At 48.1% G+C, this 25,525-nt stretch overlaps 1 protein-coding gene across 1 annotated transcript in view; it reads right to left on the reverse strand.

Annotated features, from left to right (window-relative positions):
• The window catches only part of LOC102383475 (leucine-rich repeat-containing protein 75A-like), a 161,153-nt gene that overhangs the window by 52,599 nt on the left and 83,029 nt on the right, over positions 1-25,525 (reverse strand). The window contains exon 3 of the mRNA XM_006031304.3: positions 13,745-13,857. Coding sequence (XP_006031366.2) covers positions 13,745-13,857 — 113 coding nt within the window. The remainder of the gene's footprint in view (positions 1-13,744; positions 13,858-25,525) is intronic.

Below are 25,525 nucleotides of genomic sequence, written 5' to 3' on the forward strand. Positions count from 1 at the left end.
TATGAATAAGCTGGGTGAGGCTGCCACCCCCTTCCCTGGTGAAGAGCTACTTCATCTTTGCAGCAGAATCAAGAAATGGCATCCTGAAGTCTCTTGCCATCCAAGGGTGTCTACAGGCAGTTGGTCGGGCATGCAACACACGGGTAGCACTGGGCCATCATCAGGAAAAATGGGAGAGGGCTTTCAGCACAGTCGGGGACATCTCAGAAAGCTTCAAAGCTTGGAGGAAGGGTGTTATGATAACCATCACTCGGCATGCAGGCGTGTAGGCACGCTTTCCATCCCTGGCTATCCCAAGTGTGTCACCAATGGTGAGGTCAAGAGCCCAATTTTCAAAATGAGGAAATAGAGGTTTCGAGAAGACGGGTCTACGGCAGGTCCTAGAATAGGCTCTCACAGTCCTGATTCCCAGACCCCCGTCCTTCCGATAAAACTCCCAAGTCCTTCCGATAATAGTCATTCCCATCCTCTTCTACTGGTCTTGATTAGAAGATGCAGGGTGGCTGCTCCAAGAATACCAGAAGTCAGAGGTGTGTTAGGACATCTCTTCTATCCTATTTACCCATCCAGGCCAGGATGGCTCCCTAAAGCAATATCTCCAAGGGCACTGTCTAGTTCACTTGGAAGAACCCAGGTCAAAGGGCTTCCAACATTTCTGTGGGAGAGAAAGGCTCACTGAGCCCTGGTTCAGTTCCTACAGGAGTGGCTTGATTTCTGATAATGACAGTACCTCCAATCCCAAAGGGAAGCCAAACTACTTTACAGATAATACGTAGCTGACCACCAATGTATTCCACTTCTTCACCTTCATGGACCCCTGGTGAAGCCCATGAGGCTGCACAAGGATACGGGAGGAGAGGACCAGGCCATGTTTGAAAACTACTGTCATTTCAGTTTCCATCTCATCCTCCTGCTCCCTCTGGGCTCTGCAGGACCCAGCTCGTTTTCAGACTTGGAATTTGGATGTGACATAACCAACTCCTGGCACAGTAAATGAAAACAGTCTGCTGAGCGATGAACATGGAGTTCTGCTCTCCTAAAGTAATGCCTGTGCGAACGCCACCTTGGATTAATACACAGTACAGTGGGGATGCATTTTACCAGCTGAACACAAATGGTTAAGGGGAGATGAAAGAAAACTCTGTGTGAGCAAAGTAGTGTAACTACACAAGGAAGGGTATATGGGTCTGGAACGAAGGAGGGAACTGCCCTAAAAACCCATGCAAGTGAGTTGGCTGCCTGTAAAGGATGGATACATTTTAGGGAGAGGAAAATCAAAGTTGCAGAGATGCAAGACATCACAACATTGAATTCAAAGCAAGGAAAATGTACCTTCCCTGTGCTCAGAGCCAACTAAGTCTTTGGTATTGGCCTTTGACACAGGGAACAGAGTTTAGCCTTTAGGCAGAAGGGTTACAAAGAGATGTGTAATAAGGAAACTCGTGGATTTGTACTTGCGTCCACATCATGAACTGTAGCACCTGGGATCCATCCTCAGTTCTTACATGAGGGAAACACCCGGGGAAAGCCCATCAAAGTTTTGGTTGGATAAGGACAAGATCTCACCCATGGAGTTAATGAGGGGTCACACAATTTGGGTAGATCAGCCAACTGGAAAACGCATGTATTCAACAAGTCAAATACACAAAACTTGTGAACCCTACAGAAATTGCATATGTTTAATTGCAAGGTATAAACCACTGGCTCTAAGTAAGCACGCTGCTTTTTAACGAAGGGCCATTCTTGCGGTGAGGAGTTAATCCAAAGCATTTGTAATCTTGCTCTCGTAAAACTCAAGCACGGATGAAGAATACTGCTTTCCCCTAAGGCCCTTATCTCACAGCTGTCCCAGGCAGGCACATCCCTTCCATAACAACGCGGGCTATTAAACAATCAAGATCCTCTAAATTAGCATCTTTTTTGCCAAGGCTTCACATGCAGGGCTGTGGGAGAGTTGGGCGAGGTTACTCCAGAGGAAGTCGCAGGTCAGCATGTTTCCCCTCCAGTATTACTAAGAGAAACAACAAACCCATCTTCCCTCTGAATCCCCATTGTCGGACACATTCCTAGGAGCAGATTTCATTGCAGAGTTGACTTCTGCTTCACCGGGGCTAAACACTACCACATGCAGCCCTCATCATTGCTATCTAGCTGTTAACCCTGAGATGTTATACTCAAAAGCATGCCAAAGCTTCATCAAATTGCCTCAAAAATCCAACTGACTTGAAATCGCTCGCACCATTTTGCTGCTTTTCACACTTCCCTCCATTCCACTGGGGAAACTTGTTCAAGTCCACTTCACTTTTGCTGCTGAGCCACTTTTGCTGGGAGGTCTCTGACACGAGCACAATGCCAGTGAACCCTGGCTTCATTGCATGGGGGGATTTCAAAAGCAGTCCACTCTGCCACCCAAAAAAGTGTCTTTTCACTGACTTTGAAAATAACTCCGCTCCTCTTGGGACTTCTCCCTCTTCAGTAATTTTGTTTTAAACAAAACTCCCCACGTTGCATTAATGCCGTAATTCAGCAGTGTCCACCAAAATACTCTGGAGAATAAGCAACAATGCCTTATTAAACAAACGACGACGGGAAAAAGCACTTGACAATGGTTTTTCATAAGGCAGGGCGATATTTTCAACTCTTTCAAGGAACTACACAAATCGAAGGGGATTTAGAAACCGAAAAGGGACGTTCCTCTATTGACATAAGGACTGCCATTTACTGGGTCGGACCATAGGTCCATCTTGCCCGCTATCCTGTGTCACACAGTGGCAGAAAGGGATGCTGAAAGGGAGACCGAATTGGGTATGACCGGGTATTCTTTTCCACTGTTCCTTCCTTGCAGCCTCCAGCATTGAAGGTCTAGGCAGTTTCAACTCAGAGGCTGTAGCCCGAACTCACGTGCTCAATAGCTACCGATGCCCCTTTCCTCCAAGAATGTGTCCAGTCCCATTTTGAACCTGGCTAAACTGCCAGCTCCCACAACACTGTCAGCCTCCACACTTGAATTACACAAATCACATCGACACACAAGGGCTAAACCAACACCCACTGAAACCGGTGGCTGCCTTTCCGCCTGCTTGAGTCAGTCCCACGAACACGTGCTGATCCTGTGCGAGGCGGTGGGGAATCTGGACAGCCGTGGGGGAAGCAGACAGACGTCCGGGAATTTGGGAGCAGGGAATGCACGCACTCAACTCAGCATCAGACGGGGAAAGGATGGAGGAAAGTTGGCGCCTTTTCCTTCTGCTGCAAGTCAAAGAGCAGTTTACCGTGGTGCCATTCCCCCACCTCTGCTCGGCCCATCACAACAGTGATCATGCCACCCAAGGAAAGGGTGTTCGTGTTAAAACTGTTACCCTCTAGAGTCTGCCGTCCTCACCCACATTTGCACTGAGACATCAATGGGAGCTGTGAGTGAGGAAGGACTGAAAGATCTGGCCCAGACTCCAACTCCTAATTCCTTTGTTTTAGCTCTGGGCTAGAGACTGAGTATTTCAGAAGTCAGCCACATTGCACCGGTAAATGAGAGAGTTGTAAAGTCTTTGAGGCAGGCAGCATCTTTTTCTTCTGTGTTCATATACAGCATAAAATGGAGGGGCTCTGACTCGCAACTCGTCTTCCGTGGTGCAATGGTAGTTCAGCCACAAAACCAAAGAGCAGCAATACCTCTGGCCATGGCTGTTTTGGCATGTTATTTAGGGGGGGAGCGCTATACAAAAAGAGGCAGTTTTCCAGAGGGGCCAGCGGGCTTTCCCCCAGGGAACCACAAGCCGGTGCCCCTAATGCAACCCAAATGTGCTGTGCTTTAATTACAGCAGCCTTGCTTTTCTTTATTTTGAGAGGCAAGTGCTTGGCAGCAGGAGACTTGAGGAGGTTCCAGGCTTTAATTCAGGGCTCGCTAGTTAAACGTCAGAATTGTAATCAAGTCTTTAGGCGCAGTCAGGGATGCATAAATTGCTTTTGCAGGCTTGTTTTCATCAGCCTGCCATTGGCTGCACCACCAGACAGGGCCAGGGAACTCTCCTTTTCATCCTGCGTGTCTATAATAGAAATACGTGCAATTCAGATGAGGACGTGCAGAAGCAGACAACACGTGAGAGACACAGACAGATCTGTAATGGGCAAAAACAAGGTTATTTAGCACAGCTCTGGTTTACCCAACAGGACAATAAAAGAAAGTAGGGCAGCCAACTCTGGAGGTGTCCGCATGCTTTCCTGCTACACTTGCTGAAAGGGATTCCTGAGTTAGGAGGCAACTGAAACGATCTCACATCACAGTGTCCTGACACGCTGCTGCCAATTTGAGAGACGTCTGCCTGACCTTGAGCACTGGTGGGAAGGTTTTCACAGCTGTGCCATGGCAGGACTGACCCGAAGGACTAATCCAATTCCCTCCATCCTGTACAACCGTCCTTCTCTTTCTTCTCCGTTTTCTATTATTACCTGTAGCCAAGGCTGAGCAGACGGCATACGAAAGCAATTTTCCACTGTAATTATTCACAGTGCTTCTGGAGAAAGCAGCTGCAAGACCAATTACAGCTACCTGGATTTCTTCACCACTCAGTTTAGTTTATTAATTTGGTGCAGCACGTCCTTACCCTGTGTCTAAGAGAAGCTGGCAGGATTTTTACTTGGTCCCAGAAGTAACTACCGACCTGACCGACATCCCCAGCTGCAGCAGGGACAGAACCACCCGACTGCCGCGCAGCAAGAGGACTGCGACCATCTCACTTCTTTTTGGCTGGAGATAAAATTGCACTCCAAACACTAATGCTTGCTCTGTTTTGAAGAGCTCCCCTCTTCAAAAGGTAGTTCAAAGCCTCTTTTGCACTCACTGTTTCTGGGGCTAAGTCAGGGCCTCGGGGCTGCTCTAACTTCTACTCTCCTCCATAGGTCCCCAAAGAAACCTGTGCTGCCAATCGCTGTGGCCATGCCCCTCATATGTTGGGGCATCAGAGTAGGGCCAGTGAAGAGTCCTTAGTGCCTGAGCTATCCTAAAGGGCATGTCCCAACTCACTTGACAGCCTCTTTATAGTGCCAGATAGGTGTCAAGGGGTCTTGAAGGGTTAGCGTTAGGGGTCTTGAGCAATTTTTCCACCCATTTATTTGGTCTAATAAAAGATATCACATCTACCCAAAGAACCTCGTCTGCTAAAGGGTCTTGAAGTAACCAAGAACAAGGCTGTGAACATGGAGTCTGTGCTCATCCTGCTCTGCAAGATAAGTGCTACTGAGCAGCCCCACGTTCCTGTCACACAGACCCTCCCCTGCACAAGGGAACGTCCCAAACCTTTACCCCCGCCCCTGTTTTGTTGCAGGTGAAACTATTTGCCAAAACTGAACCTGATTTCATGAACAGCTGAGGGTCTAATTTTCAGGAGTGCCGAGCGCTCCAGCGAGAGCTGTGGGTGCTCAGCCCAGGCTTAAATCCTTGCTGCGACTGCATCTTGGTAGGCACCTGATCCACCTGCTCCTGAGATCAGCGTGGTCCGGCTGGGCCATAGGGTGGGGTTATCTAGCTTTAAGGCAAATCAGCCCCAGCATTTATAACTCTCCCGTCACGGTATCAGGGCGCCATCAGGGTGCCATCAGGGCCACAGACAAATTATGCCGTGCACTGAAGCCAGGTCTCAGATGACAATGTGCACGCTACCTGGCAGCTCGGAGTCAGTGTTCACAAGCCCTTCCCCAGCAGACCAGAGAGACAATGCTCTAATTAAGGAAGGATTTGCAAGTTACTTTGGCTACAGCCCATTAGCTTCCTGTGAAAGCTGCCACTGCCTTTGTGGTTTTGCTGGAACTGGTGATTACCAGTGGGAAAACACAGTAAAAACACTCAGTAAAGGACAAAAATCATCACATAGGCAACTCAAACCCAGCTTCTTCTGCAGCATATGCTGAGCCACCTCTTGAAGAGCAGCTTTATGAGTGTGTCCCCCCACCATAATCTGAGCAATAAGCAGGTCCCACTCTGTGCTTCTTTTGCTGGTTTCCAATACAGATCATCTCTGACCCGGGGAAACATTAAGGACTAGAAAAGCACATGAGGCTGGCTGCAGCCTGGCAGGTATGGGAGAGAGTTGCTGGGAAAGAATGGAGAAGGCATCACCTCTGGGGCAGTAACAGATGCTTTATTCCCCTTCACATGCAGAAGTGAAATGGGAACAACTTCAAGCCAGCACGTTCATCCTAGCCAATTAACCCATGGATCTCATCCTAGCAAGTCACATATTTTCCTCTATGCACCTTTCAGGAAGGTTCAGATTCACACCTCATCTTCTTGAAGTGCGTTCGCACATGCCTCATGGAAGGACGCCTGCTCTACAGCACTGCAAAGACAGGTATAGACAGGGACGGATAGCCAAGGAGCAGATATTACTTTCTGCAGGTAACATCCCATGTCGGGATCTAACACCCCCAAAGCTAAAAATATTCACCTGTTTCACAGTCTGCAATGTTGTCCAGTCGGTGTGGGCCCCACTGAGTTTTCCAGCAGGGTTCAGCTACAGAAGCTATATCAAGTTTCAATGACATGAAGTGGGGCAGAAGGAGAATGGGGATTACAGCATAGACTCATTCTGATTTCAGAGTGCCAGACCATGACAGAAAAACGATCCACAGGCAAATGGGTAAAATAACAGAAACCCCCTGGTCTGAACAACACAGTAACTAGTGCTTTTCCTGCTGGCTAAAGCTGGCTTTCCTCAAACATTGGGTTTTCTTCTTGAAAGACTCAAGGAGCCAATTACCAGTCCAGAGTAATGAGAGAGCTCACCGTCCCACGGGCTTCAGGTCCTGTTGGATGGAGACACGGCCAGATGACCAAATCTCAATGTGATTTTGGCTTCATCGATGACAAATTACCTTCATCAGGTAAGAGAGAGCTGATGACAAACAGCTGAAAAGACCATCATCTTGCAGGGGTCCTGCAGGACCTCAGGCCCCTGCCCACATCCTTTCATCAGGACTTGTCTGCAGCCTATTGCTTTGGGGGATATATATATATATATATATATAGTTGTATATAATTCTTTATATGTTAAATACATTCTGTATATAGTTAAGAACCCTTTGTGTGATGTGGCTCTATAGAGAATAGAGGGATCTGTACCTGAGTCATAGCTTCCCTCTCACAGCACTGTTGCCTGCCCACCTATCCCATCCAATTGAGGATGGTTACATTTGCTTACTGACAAACCAATGCTTTCCTGGCTCCACCTGTACAGCAGATGCAGCAATTCACATGCTGGCAGCATGCAGAAAAGTGGAGACCTGGTAGACTGCAAAGAGGCAGCAGAAAAGAAACAGATTCCATAAATTTAACATAAATTTAACACTGGAGAGTCATCAGGACACCTAGTGAGGGGGAGAGAGAACTCCACTCACCAGTGCTTTATAGTTTTAATAATGAAAGGCTCAACAGCTAAGCATCACAGACAGCATTACCGCCTGTCTGGGAATATTAAATAATTAAGCATCATGATGCCCTTAGGAGCAAGTAAGTGTGTGCAAACCTGTCTGGATCCCTTCACTCAGCAGTAAAATATCCCGACACGAGAGCCAAGGACAATTCTGCATCAGACTGATGGGGAGCTGCAAGCTGGCCAGGACAGAGGGCTGACAAAGCGCTGGTCACTCCTGAATCACCACCGCTGGCCCAGGCCCCATTTCTACTTCGCTTCATCTCTGCCGTGTTGTGAAGTTTGCTGACAGTCAAACTACCTGGGAGGAAATGCAACCACCAGACTTTGGCCAAACTTGTGTTAGTCCAGTTGAACCAATGGTCCTGGGAATAGCACCCTTGGGCATCTAAACCGGTGGACTCCAGCAGCTCTACCACAGCGCAGACCATAGCACCTTGAAGCATCCCAGCCCCTCGCACCCCCTGGGGCATATCAGCAGCGCAGGGCAGATAGCCCTTTTGCGGCTCTGACTGCCTCCATGGAGCAAGCCCCGGCCCAGCCAGGCGGTAAGTTGCCAGCTCAAAGCACAGGCCTGGCAGGATACTTAGGACAGCAGGAAAGACGCTGGTTCGTGCCTCTATCCGGGCTGCAGCTCTGAGAACTGCGGGTCAGCAAAAGATGTTCGCTGGCTACTTTGGTACAGTCACCAAGACACAAAAATGGCACCTTTCAGATTGCATTTTCTGTGACACTTTAAAGAGCCTGCCTCCCTCAGAGGGCTTTCTGCAAGCATAGATTTGTCATATTTGCTAGGACAAGACACAGCTGAGACAGCAGTGGGTTTTGCACTTTGGAGGTGGAAGGCTTTGCTGAATCAGGGCTTTGTCTGTACCAATAGCTCAGCTGTTTTATACCAATTTTCCAAATTCCTTCCAGTCTCTTAAGTGAAAGGCAAGGGGACGAGGTGAGTTAGAAGAGGGCTACATAAGTAAGAAAAGCAGATACAGGCCAAGTTCCTTTGATACTCCTCTTTGTAACTGAATGGCATGCAAAAATAAGGGGCAAATTTGATCTTCTGCAGCAACATCCAAAGCCATGCTGGCCATACTCTGTGGGAGGCACTGCCCAGGGACCATCCAACACAGACTCACGCACATGTGCACGCAATCAAAATCCTATCACAAGCACTCACTAACAACATGATTCATGGAGAGGGCCAGGGATCACAGGCCTTCAGATCAAGTGTTACTTATTGACATTTTCCTGGCATTTAGATGCAAGAGTAGTGGAAATATTAGAAACAGAGACAGGACAAAAGAAGACTTTCTTTTAATCATTTAGGAATTCATGCTCATAATAGCTTAATGGATTTTCCTTGCTATTTACTATTAATTAGTCGTGATCAATCGCAGCCCTTTACCTAAGACAGGTTTCAATATGCTGCACATCTAGCTCCTCGAAGTCAATGGGAAACAATATATTTTGTTTTTCAGACTTATGCACAGTTTCTGGCCTTCTTCGTGGGACATAATTGATTCAGTCTGAAGGGACCTCACTCAGGGAAACTATTTCTTATCCAGCAAAGCATTTTTGACAATTGCTTAGCTTCAAGTCTATTCTTAAATCCCACTGCAAGCCAAGAGACTGGAACTGCTGAATAAGGATGGATTTATGTATTTGCCTGAGTGCTTTCCTGAATCACGCCCTAAAACGGAACTACGATCGGATACATCAACGTGCATTTAAAGAAAAAATCCCAGAACAAGCTAACAACTGCATGCCCAATAAAGTCCAATGCTTACAGCCATCACAGCCTCAGGGTTGCTATCATGTGGTCATAGCTTGACTTTTTATGACTCTGAGCCATTAAGACAGTCAAAACTCTCAGCTATTTCTTTCCTCTTCCAAAAGAGAAAGTAAAACATGATGACAGGGTTGGGAGATGAAGCCTGCTAGTTCTCAGGCATGCACACACACAATGCACACACGATAACTGAAGACAGGGGACTAGTAAATTAAAGACAGAGAGAGGCACAAAACCAGCTCGGTAAATGCCTGTTTCAGAGGGTTTCGTCGGTCTCTTCGGCTCTGAAGAGCTCCCCGCTGCCACAGAATAATTTTAATTACAGTACGCCCTAATGGGATAACAAGAGGTGGCTGCTTCCTAGTCTAATTAGGGGGGGAAATTAGGGTAAACCAACAACCGAGCTCTCCACTTCCTATCCTGGGCCCACACACTGAGAACACCCCTGGGTGCGACCTACAGCATGCAGCTGGGGTGGGTGTCCACCCTGCTCTTGTCTGCAATGAGCAGAGCTGGTCTCTGAGCAGGAGCCCCCTCCATGCAATGGATGCAAAACAAACAGGCTTGACAACGCCCGAGCGATAGTTGTGCAGAAGTTCAGGTAACGCCGTCTGTCAGTCTGAGGCATTGCTACCGCTCTCTTCACAGCATTAGCAAGAAACCCTGGAGTCTAGGGAATAGGGGCAGTAGGACCTCGGAAATGCAGCGCCGTCGTTGCCCCTGCAAAGCACGCAGCACTATTGAAACCAAGTGGCCTGAATACATCATGGGATGGCGCCAGCAATAAATGAACAACCTGTGCATATACAACCTGTCTCTAAACCAGTGTAGCACCCTGTAAGGAATCCCAGAAGTTCATATTTGGAGGTTCAACTGCTAGCCAGTGGCTCTAGCGGAGGAAAAACTTCACTTACCAGGTCCTCTGCCCAGTTAGCACACCAGGCTCAAATCAGGCAAATCCTTGCGCCTTCATCCCAGCACCCTGTCCTTTCCACATGGTACTGCTCCTGTCCATGACCAGCATCTGCTCTAGTGCTCAAACCACCTGGGCAGCAAGCTCCTGTACAATACTCCAACAACTACAGGAGTTCCCGGACCCGACTTCAAAAGGGGAGGAGGAGTTCCCACTCAGGAGCCTAAATCAGCCATTACGATGCAACTGTTATGCCTGCCTGCTTTTACAGCAGTACACGTTCCTGAAATCGTGATTTAACCCTGAGTGAAACAGGGCTTGAAGTTAAATCGTTCTGCCACACTTAGGAATGTGCACATATAACCGTTAAATCATGCAACTTGCACACATGTCGATATGGATAAAATTGTGAGGTCCATTTACCTCCAGGGCAGACACCCCTCAGTAACACCCCCAAGTACCACTTACATGTTCAAGCCAGTGCCATCCTGGGGTACTCTAGCAACAGATTAACTGAACCAGACCTTTGTGCTGACCAATTCAGTGACATGCCGGGCTTCTAATTTAGTTAAGAAACACCTTAACTTGCAACAACAGCGGAGGAACCAGCAACCAACCAACCTTCAATGGCCTTGGGACGGCAAGCGCAGCAAAACTGACCTTACTGGAGGCTCCACATCAGTGCTAGTCGGACAGCTGACCTTTCCGGTTTCTGACCATGCTGCTTTAGCCATGCGCTTCTGGGCTCTGGAGGTGACACACACACAGCAACAGTGCGGGCTGAAGGACCTGGGATGCTCTTTTATTTTCTCTTTAAGATGGTTGCTTTTAATTAGGTGTTTTCCTTCCCTTCTCCATTGCCACTTTTAGCCCACAATTCCCCATGTGCAAAATACCCACAAAGCTGAGACCTGTGTCAACAAAACAACTGCTGTGCTCATTCCATAGTAAATGCCTAATTAGCAAGCCTCTCCTGTACCAATTCATTAGTGCTGTTGTCACTGATTATCCAACTGCATGTTGAACTGTTCATTTTGATGGGGAACATAATGGGCTCGGTTTCTCAGCTGAGGATCTACCCATCTGTGGACTTTTTGTGCAGCCTTCCCTGACATTCAGCACATGGAGAGAAGGCAAAGGATTTCAGAAAGGGACCTCTTTCACAAACATTGACTTAATCCGAGCAATCAGTCTTAAGGAAGTAACATTGACTTAATCAAGAAGAGTCTCAAGGTGGTAAGTATATACTCAGCTTCGACTGCACTCCCTTTCGCGGTTAGGTCCTTAAGCCAGTCAAAAATCCCAAGCCAACAGGCCTTCCCGCTAAAAAAATAAACCAAAAAAGCAACGATAGCCCCAAACACAACTGCTATACAGCTTGTAGCGTTACATGTTCAATTTAACACTTGCTAAGTTCAGTTAAAACGCAAGCAGATGCACGTTCAAAAGCTGAGCTTGTATGAAGTGCTCTCCTGGCATTATGATGTTGTTCCCTTTCAGACCAGGGCTCTCTTCCAACACAAATGAACTTTAATGCAGTACAACAGGCCAACGAGTCCCAATTGTTGCAAGTGAATGTGCGACACAGCCATTTAATGCTGCAAGGTCGACCTAGCATTACAAAGACCAGTGCCCATCTTCATATCTGCAGTTAAGCCCTGCTTCCAGGTCGTGGCACATGTAAAACAAGGTATGAAAAGCAGTTTGGCAAGGCAGCAAGTGCTCTGAGAAAGGCTGGTGCAGAGCTGCTCCCAGCCTTTCTGCCAAGTCTGGTAAACGGTGGGCAGTCTGCTGTGCCAAGGGCTCTCCACCTGCGCAGCTCGGGGCAGTGCCAGGCCCAGATACCCAAGCAAACTCCATCAGGGGCAATAAAGAGATAGAGACTGTGCTCCAGGCTACCGTACCCTGCTTCTCTGTCTTGATGCAGCTAGACTGCAGTTGGTACCTCAACTTGCTTGCTGATACACACATGATCCAGGTATATAAGCATAAGCCTCATCATGTTAAAAAAGCCCTTGTTGCCCATGCTCTTCACTATTACTAGGCAAGAGCAACCTGATGGCCAGCCCTCTCCTTAATTCAGGATCAGGCTACCACAAGCTCCCCCTCCCCCTTACTTGGCATTTGCATGCACACTCTATACTCTACAGCAGGGTCATGCCCACTGGCAAGGAAGATGTTCTGCAACCCCCAGCTCAGTCCAATAGCAATAGGTACTCAGCTATGATGTTTATAACATGTGAGAGCTACTCAGTAGTACAGGAGCCCTTGTGCATATGAAGTGAAATCCCTGTGCCTGTTGCAGGGTGGATAAAAATTAATTTAAAAAACATTAAAAATCCGATTTTTTTATTTAAATCAGAGGTTAATTAAAAAAAATGCTTTTTTGTTAAGATGCTTTATTTTAAAAAATAAACCTATATAAAGATAGCTTTAATTTGAGATATGTTAAAGCTCAAAGATATCATCGTGGAATAAGGATTATAACTTCTAATTACATACTATTGGAGACAATATATTCATTTAACATTTTAGGAAAGTTTTATAAATAGGTCACAACAGGCCATGGACTATATTTGGGACCCAATCGTATGGGGATCCTCTATAGATTAGTAAAGATGAAAGAAAACTACTCTACCCAATGGGACTCAGTGGTCAGTCTAAGATCCCATTAAGCATCTCTACGATGCTTAGTTTCAGGTCTCAAGCTGCGGATTCGTGTTCCCAGAGATAACATCCTTGTTAACAGCAGTATATGGAGATAATACACTTGAATATCTGCCCATCAGCCCTATTGTCTCTGCAAGTTACGTGTACCCAGAGTCAAGCGCTTACCTCTCTCTAAAAGTGCAAAGTTTCAAGAAGTTAAATAAATAGAGCATTGTTGGGGTGGAGTAGATCTGGGCAAGGAGGAGGTGTTTGGAGATAAACACAAGGAAAGAGGAGCCATAGAAACAAAAGAGAAACATTTTGCGCAGAATTTTGTTGAAATTGCAAAATACTTCTGTAACAACCACTTTGCAGCAGCTGCTGCTCTGAAGAAAGCAGGAGGAACCAAACTGACTTTCCCACAAGACGATCAATGGCACTCAGGAGTGGACTACTTTGAGCGATATACTGAGAACTGGCCTAAGCTGATGACAATTTGTTAACAAAATTGTGCCAAAACAGATGGAATTGTCATAGCCAAAGTGCTCACCATTGGGCTAAAGAGAAATGTAGAAGGTATGCTGGCTACCCTGAAGCCTATTTCCGTAGCCTCGAACAAAGGTTATATCCAACAACAAGAATGCACTTTTTGTAGAAAACAGTGATTAAATTGAGGCTTCCTGACCAGTGATTTAAACTGTGATTTAAATCGAATCCACCCTGGCGCCCAGCTGACTGGCAGAGCAGTGTTGCCAAATGCTGGAAACACAGCTGAGATGAGCCGACATTTGACTGCAATGAATGATGCCTGGCCCACAGTGGCTGGCTCACAGCCATGTACCTGTAGACTCAGATCTCTGCAGCAGGAACAACCTCCTTCCCGTCCAACCCCTCAATGACCCCGAAGGCACAGAGCAGGGGACAAACAAATGGTGCGCGCAGGCAGCTGGCAGCCTTTGGCAGCTGACTCACCAGGACTGAGGCTTCCTCTTCATGATGCCCTGGCGTCTCCACTGCGAATGTGGACTGAGGTGGTAGGTCAGCTGTCTGCAGAGCTTTTCCATGGTCCCCAGCGAGTCTCCCTCCTGGAAAGGCAAAGGGAGGGAGGGAGGTCAGGTGGGTTGTTTATACCAAAACAGCCCGGGGGATCAATAATGAGGACAGATGAGGTGGTTTGCAGTACAGTGAAGCTACTCAAGACATGACGGCCAATTCTAGGTCATTAAAATTGTACACGCACGCTCATAGAGCCACGTGACCACGCTGCTCTGCTCCTGCACAGGAGGTTGGGGTGTCCCGAGATAAAACCCCCAAGAAACATCCCTGGGGGCACTCAAACGTGACACAGAACCGAGCCAGTCCCTTGGGGAGGGTGCGGACACTTGCCGCCAACTCTACATGCATTCAGCGTAGAGAAGATTTCGGTCCAGTGCTAGACTCACAAAGCAGAGACATCCAATTTCCCTCTCCTGGCTGCTCACCCTCCAGGAAGACAGAAACTCTGCAGTGAGATGTTTCCTAAATGGTCGCTCTTTCTGCTGAACTTCCGCCTAAAAACAGCTCATAAAGGCTAAACCGATCTTTTATGCAACAGCTTTCTGCATAGGTCTAGACCATGAAACCCCCAGCCGGTCGACAGGTTGCGTATAGCTGTACGCAGAACCGCTGTATCACTCACGCTCCCCATGCCTGTACCATCTACCTGGCCACTTATTAACCTTTCCAGCAACCCTCTCGAAGCAGAGCCATCACGTTACGTGCGGTTTGGAGAACAGGCTAACACAAAGATTAAGAAAGAGGCAAGACTAATCCCAGCCGCTGCAGATAGCAGGGGAAAGGGGAAACCGGCATGAGCTTCATTAACCATGCCAAGCTCCACGTGGAAGTCTGTTCACTGCCATCCGACCCCTGGAGTAGGGGGGTTATGTCACCTCACTCAATATAAGGGGCGTCTCACAACACTTCTCAAGTCTCTGGTCATGAAATATCGACCCAAGAAACAGCACACATTTAAGAGGAGAAGCACATCCCTGAAGACACTGTCCTTCGAGGCTCTGAGGGCTGCCGCTGGTAATTCCCACCGAGTGTTTTATATTTTCTTCCGCATCAGAACGAGCGGGGCAGGAATGCTTACTAGGATGTCATGCCTTATCCAGCAGGGCCATCCAATTACTACCGACTCCACGTCCACTCCTATGATCTGAATACTCCGACATAGCTGGGAGCTGCATATTTCATACAGTGTAATTTATGGAACACAATTTACCACTTCGCCCCAGAAATCATCTGAACGGGATGGGACAGATAAGGATATTATAAATATTAAATTAACCAAGGAGCAATATGGGTCCTGACAAATTGGCTGCAGGCACACATGGAAATGCTGCATAACACCTCAATCTATTTTTCTGAGTAACAATTTAAGACAAATGCTGTGTATATAATGGCCGGAGCGGAGGTGTTAGCATGCGTCTCCGAGTGCTTAGCTCTGCTATTCAATCCACTCCAAAAGGTACTGAGCTTTGACACAAATCACAGAAAAGGGGGAAGCTTATTCCAAGACATGTCCAAGTTCCTGTGAGGTGATGCACACGAATCAAAAGCTGATTAAATCCAGCAGAGAAAGACAGCTCTCTCTCTACCTGTGCTAACCAACAGACAGGTGATGGGATCACTCAGATCTTCTGCATCACATCCTCCATCTGGGACAAGATGCCACGACAGCTGTTTTCAACAGGTCACGTTCAAACTCGGCTTATGCTTCCTGTAACAGTGCAGTCTGAGTGAAAGGAAGGGCCAGGTCAGGATGAGCTGGAAACAGGGGAGAAGCAATTGGACAACTAATCTTTAGAAGACACTGAGCAGTTGTACATCCAGGTTTGAATTTACACACCTCTTTATGGAAAGCACATCAGCATATGCTTAGGCCACAGGCCTGTTCAGGAAGGCACGCAGACAGGAGTGCAAGTCATGCGGACTTTGCAAGCACCTGCTTAAGTGTTCTTCTAATCAGTGGGCGTTGCTGCTTTGGGTCTAAATTTCATTACAAAATAGACAGGATTTACTTAGGAATCATACTTTCTTCCAGCTCCCCCTTAGAGCACAACCCCACGACATGGGTCACATCTGTTGCTACAGACCCCAGAGCTCCTATTCATCCACCAGAGATGAATCCTAAAAGGGGTTTGTGCCAATAAGCTTCCTGTTGCCTCTTCTGCAGGCTGTTCTCTAAGCACACGGCAGCCTCCAAACCTCTCTGGAATAACGGGCTACATCCTATTCCTTACAAACAGCCCCCGATAGTCTGGCTGATGCCTCATGCAGCATCCCACAGACCTACGGGCGAGTGGAAAACACCACTAATTTCAAGACGTCGGGACCTCCCCCAGGTTTTAGCTGGTGCAATTTGTCATTGTGTCTGTGAGCCGCTTATGCCCTTGGGATTAAAACAAAAAAGAGGCACTTTGTCATGGAAACACCACATGAAAGAGAAACCAAAGGAAAGTGCCCTGTTCTGGATATAAATCACTCAGCAGCTGGTGATGACAGTCTGGTAATGGCTAAATACACAGTTGGGTTTTCTAATCAATGTTTTTCGTGTGTCGGTGTTTTGTCAGGACAAAATGCTAAGCACAATGCCAACAAGGCCACACTCAGCATTTCTGAACTGCCGCGGTTCATGCAGGTTCAAGTGCTTTTGTAACTCTGGCCTCTCAGTGCTAGCGACGTCCCGCTGCTCCATCCAGCAGCGATCCAGGAAGGCTGGCCACGGCTCACTGACCGCAGCTTCTTCAGCTGAACCTATCCAAAATCCATGCACCGGGGCCCCAGTTCAGCATAGATTGGACCCCTCTACCTTTTAAGAGTCCCAGTTTTGAAGAAATTTGGCTCTGTACCCAGAATTTAGTTATGAGACATTGCAAAGACGTGGCTACATGATGAGGTTTGATCCAGAACTGATGCAGAACAACGAGACTTTTCAAGACTGCTCAGCATCCAGCAGTTCCCATTTTGAAAGACAGAAGTTGTGATGGAAACCCCACCGGTTGTGTCACCGTAAGCCGACGTGGGCAAAACAGTGGACCCTCCAGGGAAGAATCTAGGTCCAGCAGAAGAACCACCTAACTCTTCCGCCTCTGCCCAGGGGAATCGTATCAAATCCAAAGGTTGTGCAATGGGACAGCATGTTCTCAGTTTCCTCTTGTTAGATACTTCTCTGGCCTTCTCCCTTACAGTGTCGTAGTGCCTGTGAACTGCTTACCCCCACACTCCCCTCTGAGGTTAGGAAACATTATTATTATCATTATTATTGTTGCCATTTCCCCCATTGCAGAACCGTTACGCAGACAGATTAAGTAACTTGCCCGAAGTGATGCCATCTGCTTGTGGCAGGCCTGGGACTTCAAACCAGATCTCCTAAGCCCAAGCCTAGTGTTTTAATCAAAAACGATTCAAAGTCCCTTTTTTCCAGCTGCTGTTAAGGGGAAGCGCTGAATGTGAGCTGGGGCAGACTAGCCTCAGATGCTGCGTGTCAGAGTAAATTGAATACAATAGCAGGATCCACAGCTCGTTGCAATCAGTGCTCACTTAATTCATTTCACTCGGACGTGACCCTGGCACAAGCTCTGATGATGCAACGGCCACTTAGATAATGGATTCAGTCTTGGGCACCGTCCAGAAACTCAACATACCGGCTCAGACTAGGTCTCAGTCTCTGAATGTTCATTAGGTTGTTTTGAATAGATTTTGTTAGAAACAAAATGAAAAGGTTAAAAACTTCAGAAAAGGTGGCAGCCACGTCACGATGTGCCAAAAATGATCTCCAATATTGTTCTGAAAGCTGCAGTGGTGAGGAGGGGGGAGGAGAGCAGAACGTGACAGCAGAGGATGAAGGAAATACAAAGTACCGTGAAACCAGTGGAAGCCACTCTATTATCTATACCCCGAGTGAAGGGTAAAGCCTTTCAGGCTGAAGACAAGCTGCCCAAGCTCTTGGTACACAGAAAAGAGACTTGTGTGAACCTCAGGAACAAAACGTGTCCAACCCAGCTCTAAAGCCCCTCAAACTTTATTAGAAACTTTGAGCTAAACTTTGTGTCCCAGCCCGTCTCTATGATAAGCAGGGATCCAGGTTTTCCATTTCCTAAGGAAAAGCAGAGAAAAATGCGGATTTCCCCTTTTACCTGAGAAACGTGCAGATCTCTCATTTTAACAGAGAAACACGTGGATTTTGCACTTTCTCTGCAGGCTGGCAGAGTCCGAGGCCCCACGGGAGGGCAGCAGGGCAGGGAGCCCGAGCCCGAGCCCACCGTGGGCAGCCTATGCCTGCCTCCGCCCCCACCCCACGCACAGATCTGGCACCAGCAATTCTGAGAGTGCAGGGGGCAGGGGGAGCTCTGATTTTCCATGGTAAGAAACTCAAAATCAAATACCAAAATGTATAGGTATTTAGAATTTATTTTATGATAATGCTTGAGGCACTGGTAGGCTTCCAAACTGCTTTTAAACTGCAAGTATATCTATAAAACATTGTGTTCAATTGATACCTATATACATATATACACACACACACACACACACACATATATATATACACACACACATACACACCCCCTACATGCATACATATACACACACCCCCCCCTCTATATGTATGTGTATTTATTGGCATTCCATTTTAATCACTGATTTGGGGGGTTTAATAAGAGAATTTACAATTTATGAAAGAATTTGTGATTTTTTTTTTTAGTCAGAGAAAACCAGGATCCCTGACGATAAGATTTACTAGGAAGACCTCCCCATTAGGGATTAAGGCTACATGCATTAATGCTGGTAAAGCAATTTGAAGGGCTGAGCTGGGAGATGTCAAGGCAGGGCACAGGCTTGCTATGATCCAGACCTCTTGGGCTGACAGGATTAAGCTGGAATTCACATGCAAACAGGTGTGCTGATGAGACCTCTGGTACTTTCTGTTTGTAGCCAGGCCAGAAATGTTGCACAAACAGCCCCGTGTTAACTAGGATTCAAGCTGCAGTCCCAGCTAAGCTGGAACCCAGAAGATCAGAGAGTCCCAGAAGGTCAAATGGGATGAAACATGACCCTCCTTTTCCGTGCCTTCATAAAAACCTTTCAGCGCCAGGAAGATTTGAGTTTGCAGATTAAGCCCAAGGTTGGGCTTGATCTGGTTCGAAAGCTCCCACCGGAGCTCTTACGGAAGTGCGGTGATGTTCGCAGCTCAGGTTCACGACACTACAAGGCTTTTTGCTTTTCCTCTCATTTGTTCCCATCCAGAGCGGACTGCCCGGACTCATCCAGATGGTATAAGGCGAGGCTAGGATACAAGTACCACCTTATTTCTTAAAAGGCACTGATTTTTAGGCCTGGGTAATTGCAGCATTCGTGTCACCTGCTAGAAGCCCGACTGTCCTACTGCCCATTGCTATTTGGGGCACGCAGCACATAACTTCACAAGTTATTTTCCTCCTACAAGGACACTACCGATTGCTGATAAGAAGCAACTGTAGCTTTTAAATCATCAGTCGCTGCCCACCCATTACATTTCAGATGATTGCTCTCCACAGGCAACCGCTTCAGAATGACATTAATCCCACACCTCTTGAGTACCAAGCTCTAATCACAATGCCAAAGCTTTTTCCATTTTAGGATCTCAATAAGCACTCGGCACCGAGGACAGGGGGTGGGGGGACCCTGCCAAACACTGAAACTTGGCCTGAGCAAAAGGAGTCCTAGTCTAGACGGGGAAACCAGGCTGTGACTGACAGCATTACCCCATGTAGCTTCAAGTTGGATTTCACAATTAGTAAAGAGGAAACACGTGTGCCTCAATCATGACCTGCATCCAGTTCCAATCTGGTGCAAAGAGGAGGGCTCCTAGTTACAGCTCTAGATGCTCACAGGCTCAGATCTGGAAGTCCTGGCGGTTGGCAAAGGTAGTAGCCATGATATGGACTGAACTGTCTGGGGTCTGGACGGCAGGAGGCTTTGGACAAGCGTCTTCTCTTTTGCAGCAGCACATGACTTAATCTACTACACATCCTCCACTGGGCCCAATCCAGGCAGAACAGGGGCCTACTATGGGCTCTTGCACTCAAGCTAGAAGGACTTTTCCTTTAATCCAGGGGGTTCTCAGTTCAGTTCCCATATGACGGCTTCACATTTAGTCCCTTTAGATATACTGGAGCTGGCTGTTGCTTACCCTAGAGGGAATATAGTTTGTAGGGTGCATCATCATCCTAGCAAAGCTTTCTGCACATTGGACAAACTCCTGGGCCAGCACTAGACCCGCGGAGCAGGGCTTGCAAGACAGAATCATAGAAAATGAGGGTTAGAAGGGACGTTGGGAGGTCACATCGAGTCTGGCCCCCTGCTCAAAGCAGAAACAGCCCCAACTAGATCATTGCAGCCAGCGCTTTGTCTATCAGGGCCTTAATCTCCAAGGATGGAGCTTCCACCACCCCACTGGGTAACCTGGTCCAGTGCTTCACCACCCTCCTAGTGAGAAAGTTTTTCCTAATATGCAAATTAAACCACTAAGAATAGTTTAGCTCAGGGACTCTCAAACTATGGGTTGTGACCCCTGAGGGGTCGTGAGCAACTTAAAAGGGGGTTGCAAACCTGCAAACTGCTCATTGATCAGGACCGGGGTGGGGGCACGCAGTATCACAAAGTTTGAGAACCCCTGGTCTAGCTCCATCCCCTTTGTAACCACCCTTCAGTTAATTAAAGGCTGCTATAAAATCCCCTCTCGGTTTTCTCTTCTGCCCAGTTCCCTGAGCCTCTCCTCATAAATCATGTCTCCCAGCCCCCTAACTATTTTTATTGGTCTCTGCTGGACTCTCTCCAACTTGTCCACATCCTTTCTGTAGTGGGGGGCCCAAAACTGGACACAGCACTCCAGATGTGGCCTCCTCAGTACAAAACAGAGGGGAATAATTACTTCCCTCAATCTGCTGACAGCAGCACTCCTACCAACGCAGGCCAGTATGCTGCTAGTCTTCTTGGAAACAAGGGCACACTGTTTACTCATATCCAGCTTATTGTCCACTGTAACCTCCTGGTCCTTTTCTGCAGGGCTGCTGTTTAGCCAATTGGTCCCAGACCTGCACTGGTGCATGAGATTGCTCCATCCTAAGTGCAGGACTTTGCACTTGTCCTTGTTGAACCTCATGAGATCCCTTTTGCTCCAATCCCCCAACTTGTCTAGGTCACTCTAAATCCTAGCCCTACCCTCAGGCATACCTCCTACTCCTTTCAGCTTGGTGTCATCTGCAAACTTGTTGAGGGTGTACTCTGTGCCATCTTCCAGATCATCGATCTGATCTGGAAGGAGGGATCTGGGGAAAGGCCTACATAGAAACTAGCTCCCCACCATATTCCACACACTATGGACAAATTAGGAAGGTTTTCACAGCCAAATATGCTTAGGGTATGCTCTGCCCCAATCCCCTGTGTGCTGCAGCAGGGTCTGTGCCAAACAAGAGATACAGAAGGGAGGGCAGGACAGCTGCGCTGGCATGAAAAATCTCCCTGCACTGACGCAGGAACTTTTTTTCCTATGGGATTTTATGAACTGCATCAGAGAAAAGCCATCAAAAATGCGTGGGCTTCCACTCAGCTTCTGCATATTCCAAGCCTGAGTGCACTGCACAGCATTTGGTTACCATTTTCCCAGCCTCGGGGCTCTGGAGGGTTTTGCCTTTTCTCTCTCCAGAAGGTGCTAGGCACCACCTGACACCCTCTGGATAGAGCTGATTCATATAATCATGCTCCAGGCAACAGGGACTATATAGATTCATCCCAAACAGCACCAGCTAAGTTATCTGAGTTATCCAAATGCTGAAAGAGTTTGCAGAGACTAGCTTTTCTACCCTGTGCCACATGGCTTGTGTCAGCGGAGACAAGTGAACCGGACTGGGTCACCTTCCTGGAGAGGAAGCTACAGCAGACCTGTTGGAGGAACTGATTTAGGACTTACTCTGCTTTCCCATACATGGATGTTCAGCTGGCGCCAAGGCTTTCTCCCGAGTCTAAATGTCAGGACAGATCTACCGTACATTATCTAGGGATCCTAAAATGTAGCATCAGATTCAATCCGGCTGGCACATCAACAGCAGCAGAATCACGTTGACCTGCCGTTTACTCAGACCTCCCGTGTAGACATGCTGGGGCTGGCTCAGGAAGCGAGGCTCCTCTTGCTGTGGCAACAGCAGACCGGGGCCAGGGAGGCTCTCGGCTGTGTGTTGCTATCAGGTGTATGTATCAGCATTTACGTTCATCAGGGAGTTGTGCCTCGTGCTGCAGGGAATGGATCTTCTCCTGGGGTTTCACTTTCTGAATGGAGAAGGCACCAAGCAAAGAGAAGACCTTGCATTGTTTGGGTCTCTTGTGGCTCCCTGGGCACAGAAACCCCACTCAGTGCCAGATCAACACACTGCTGCATTTGCGCCTGTCAGAGCAATGGCACTGCCCCCAGGACCGGGATGCAGACGTTGAGGATGGAAGGGATGCCCCAATTTCGGGGGGTCCTGGCTTTGGAAAGATCCATTACCGGAATCATACACATTGCAGTAGTGCCTGTGAGCCCTGTCCCAGGCCAGACCCCATGTGACTAGGACTGCACAAACAGAACAGAAAGTGAGTCCTTGCCCCAAGACATCTAGATACAAGACATGAGACAACAGGTAATGCAGAAGGGGAAAGAGGCACGAGGAAACCAGAAGACGGTATCAGGCAGCACTGAAGGCAGTGGCCTCTGCAGTGCACAATCAGCTGCCTAAACTGCTGCCTAAGCTTTTTGTAGGAATCACGACCAAGGGAAGACTTTGCATAAAGCAGACGCCAGGTCCTGCCTGTTCATCGTTATTATGGATCCCCAGGCATTTTTTGCAAAAGCAGAGCTCTTAGTCCCAGCATCCTGGACAAATTCCAAGTTGGGCAATTACATTCTGCTGACCTACATTTCCGCCGGCCCCGCGCTCTCTTTGCTTCCTTGGCTCTGCTGCATGCAGCAGACCAGCTGCGGTGCCCGCTCCCAAGTGAGCACTCACAGAAACAGCTGCGCTTTGAGCAGACATTTGGGCCCGTACGACTGTGGGTCAAGGCCAGCGGGGAGCATACAAGCAGACTCCCCAGCACCTGGCAGGAGCAGAGAAGTGCAAAAAGTAACCCCTGTAAGAAAGCACACCAGGCCTGAGGGAGGGGAAGGGTGGTCAGATATCGGCCCTGCCTGGGGGCACAGGACGCTGAATAGTGCATATGGGGGAGTTGCCCGTGCCCTCAAAGGGGTGTACAGACACTGCCCACTCTCCCCTGAGGAGCCTAAGGCCAGGACGGGCCAGGATCCATGCCATCCTTCCTTGGAGTATGGGCACAGCCCTAGGCTAGGCATTAATACTGGCCTTTTCCAGAGACGGCTGTCCCCCTGGAAGCGTGCATGAAGCTCCCATCAGCATTGGTTGCAATCACAAGCAGGGAGACTGCCCTTCTTGTGTACCTGAGAAATCCTGGTCTAACACAGAAATAATGGGAGGGCAAGAACGACAGCAAAAGCCACGGGGGCCAGGGCAGATTCGCCCACGCTGAAGTGCCCACTGCAGAGCTGTGGCACAGACAGGCATCCTGGCACTGAGGTGCTGTGAAGTGAAGCTCGAGGAAGTTATTTCCTGCCTCCCTGTGTGTGAGGGCGAGGGTAAGGAGCTTGGAGCGAGAGGTGCGAAGTCTCGCTGCAGTCGGCTGTCAGTGCTTGCAGGGGTGCGCTATTCTGGGAGTCGCCGAAGTCGCTGCCACCTTGCAGCACGGTTGCTCCACATTCAGCCCTGAGGTCCTAGATCCCATTTCCATGCAGAGGTGGCATTCGTTTGAGCGAGGCCCACCCTGATCCAAATGTCTCGTTCTCGGGGGGCTTTGGAAACTGGACCTTTGATTTGGGGCTCTCATATTCACTACCCTCGGGGCAGGTCACATTGCTTCAGGGACTCCACCGCCCGTCTGCCACCTCCCTGCCACTGCTCTCACACTCGCTCCATCTTGTGCTCATCACAATGGCTCTTGTGTCATTGCTGTTTTAACCAACCGAGGCCCCCTGATGCTCAGGGCAAAGTCCCTTTGAAACCACATTTGCCAAACCAAGCCCTTCATATGCACTTTGATAAGGGCAAGGCACACAACCATGGCACACTCTCACCCCCGTGCCCTGGAACCAGAGCAGAGATTGATGCATCGTTTCCTCTCTATCTAGGCACTGATCAGCAGATGATCCTATTTTCCTCTTGGCTCATCTGAATTTTTTTCACTATTAAAATTAAAAGCTGACAGCGTTTTCCCCCTTTTCCTCTGTAAGAGCTAACTTGGAACGTGGTTTCCAGCTTTATTCGCTTCCACCTCCGATCCGGTGCTGACCGATCCACCTGAAATAACTCTGCTCTTCTCCTTCTAGGGTTGAATTTGGTCTTGGAAAATTGTAGCCACTTCTCTGGGTAGGTTTCCCCCCCTCCTTTTAAGGACTTTTTGCTAAATGGTTTTGCTTTGCCATAACTCTTCATTTATGTAGAAGTGTCAAACTTCACTGCTCTCCAGCAGGACAGCAGGGAGATGAATAGAGATCCCTGTCTTATTGCCAGAGAATTAAAGACTACCAGAAAGTGCGTCACTATGGAAAAATGTAACCATCCACTTATATATTGGAGAATAAATGCTATCGAAATACTGGGGAGGCCTACGTATTGCTCAGTGTGATAGATGACCTGTTGCTATCAACCAACAAGAGGCCATGATATTTTGGCTTTTGGTAAATCATGAAGGAGTTATACAGAGGATAGGATTATCACAGGGGAGGAACTGGATGACTTCAAGGGCTGGAGCAGTAGAAGGGGACTGAAAGCACCAAGATCTGGGGGAGCAACTCTTTAGGAAGGCACCCCTTGAGAAGACGAGGATCAATGGTCACAAGCTAACAGAGGGAAGATTTAGACTGGACATAAGGAAGAACTTCTTCCCCGTAAGGGTAACTAGGACCTGGAACACACTCCCGGCAGAGGTGGTGCGGTCGCCATCCTTGGAGGTTGGATAAGCACCTTGTTGAGCTAGTTTGAGCTCATGAACCTCCTGCATATGGCAGGGGACCGGACTTGATGATCTTCCAAGGGATCTCCGGTCCATTGATTCCACGACAGCTCTGGGAGCACTGCTCTAGACTGCCACCTTTAGCCAAGGGTCCTGCTGCTATGTGGTAGATTTTAGGAAAATACCTAGAGCCCCACTGAGTTTGAGCACCTATTTCCTTCCTGGAGACTGCCCCCCTTCCTGTCCCTTCAAGTGATAAACTGCTCTGCTCCAAACCACAAGCTGCAGTTCTTCACCTTGGGACCGCTTCCCAACTTGCAAGCCTTCTCAGGGATAATGCTATTGATGAATATTGAATTCACTTGTCAAAAGGCTTTCTTCACCATCTGCTTCCACCTCCATCATCATACTGTTTATTTAACAACTCCTTCCCTTCAGCGTAAGGACAAACACAAGGCTTTTCCCGTCGGTGGAAGGCACACAACTGGCATGGGACACTCGTCTAGCCCAGCTGGGATCCATGCCGAGAGCGCTGGGGCTTGGCAGACGGTACGTATTCTTTCCATGAGAGAGACCACGAACAAGCACAAAAAATTACAGATGGGGAAATCTCCACGTTCTGCTTTCTTACAGCTATAGCCATGCCTTTTTTTGCAACAGTGGTCATTCCTG

The sequence above is a fragment of the Alligator sinensis genome, unplaced genomic scaffold, assembly GCF_000455745.1.
Source record: "Alligator sinensis unplaced genomic scaffold, ASM45574v1 scaffold714_1, whole genome shotgun sequence".
In the NCBI taxonomy this organism is placed as follows: domain Eukaryota; kingdom Metazoa; phylum Chordata; order Crocodylia; family Alligatoridae; genus Alligator; species Alligator sinensis.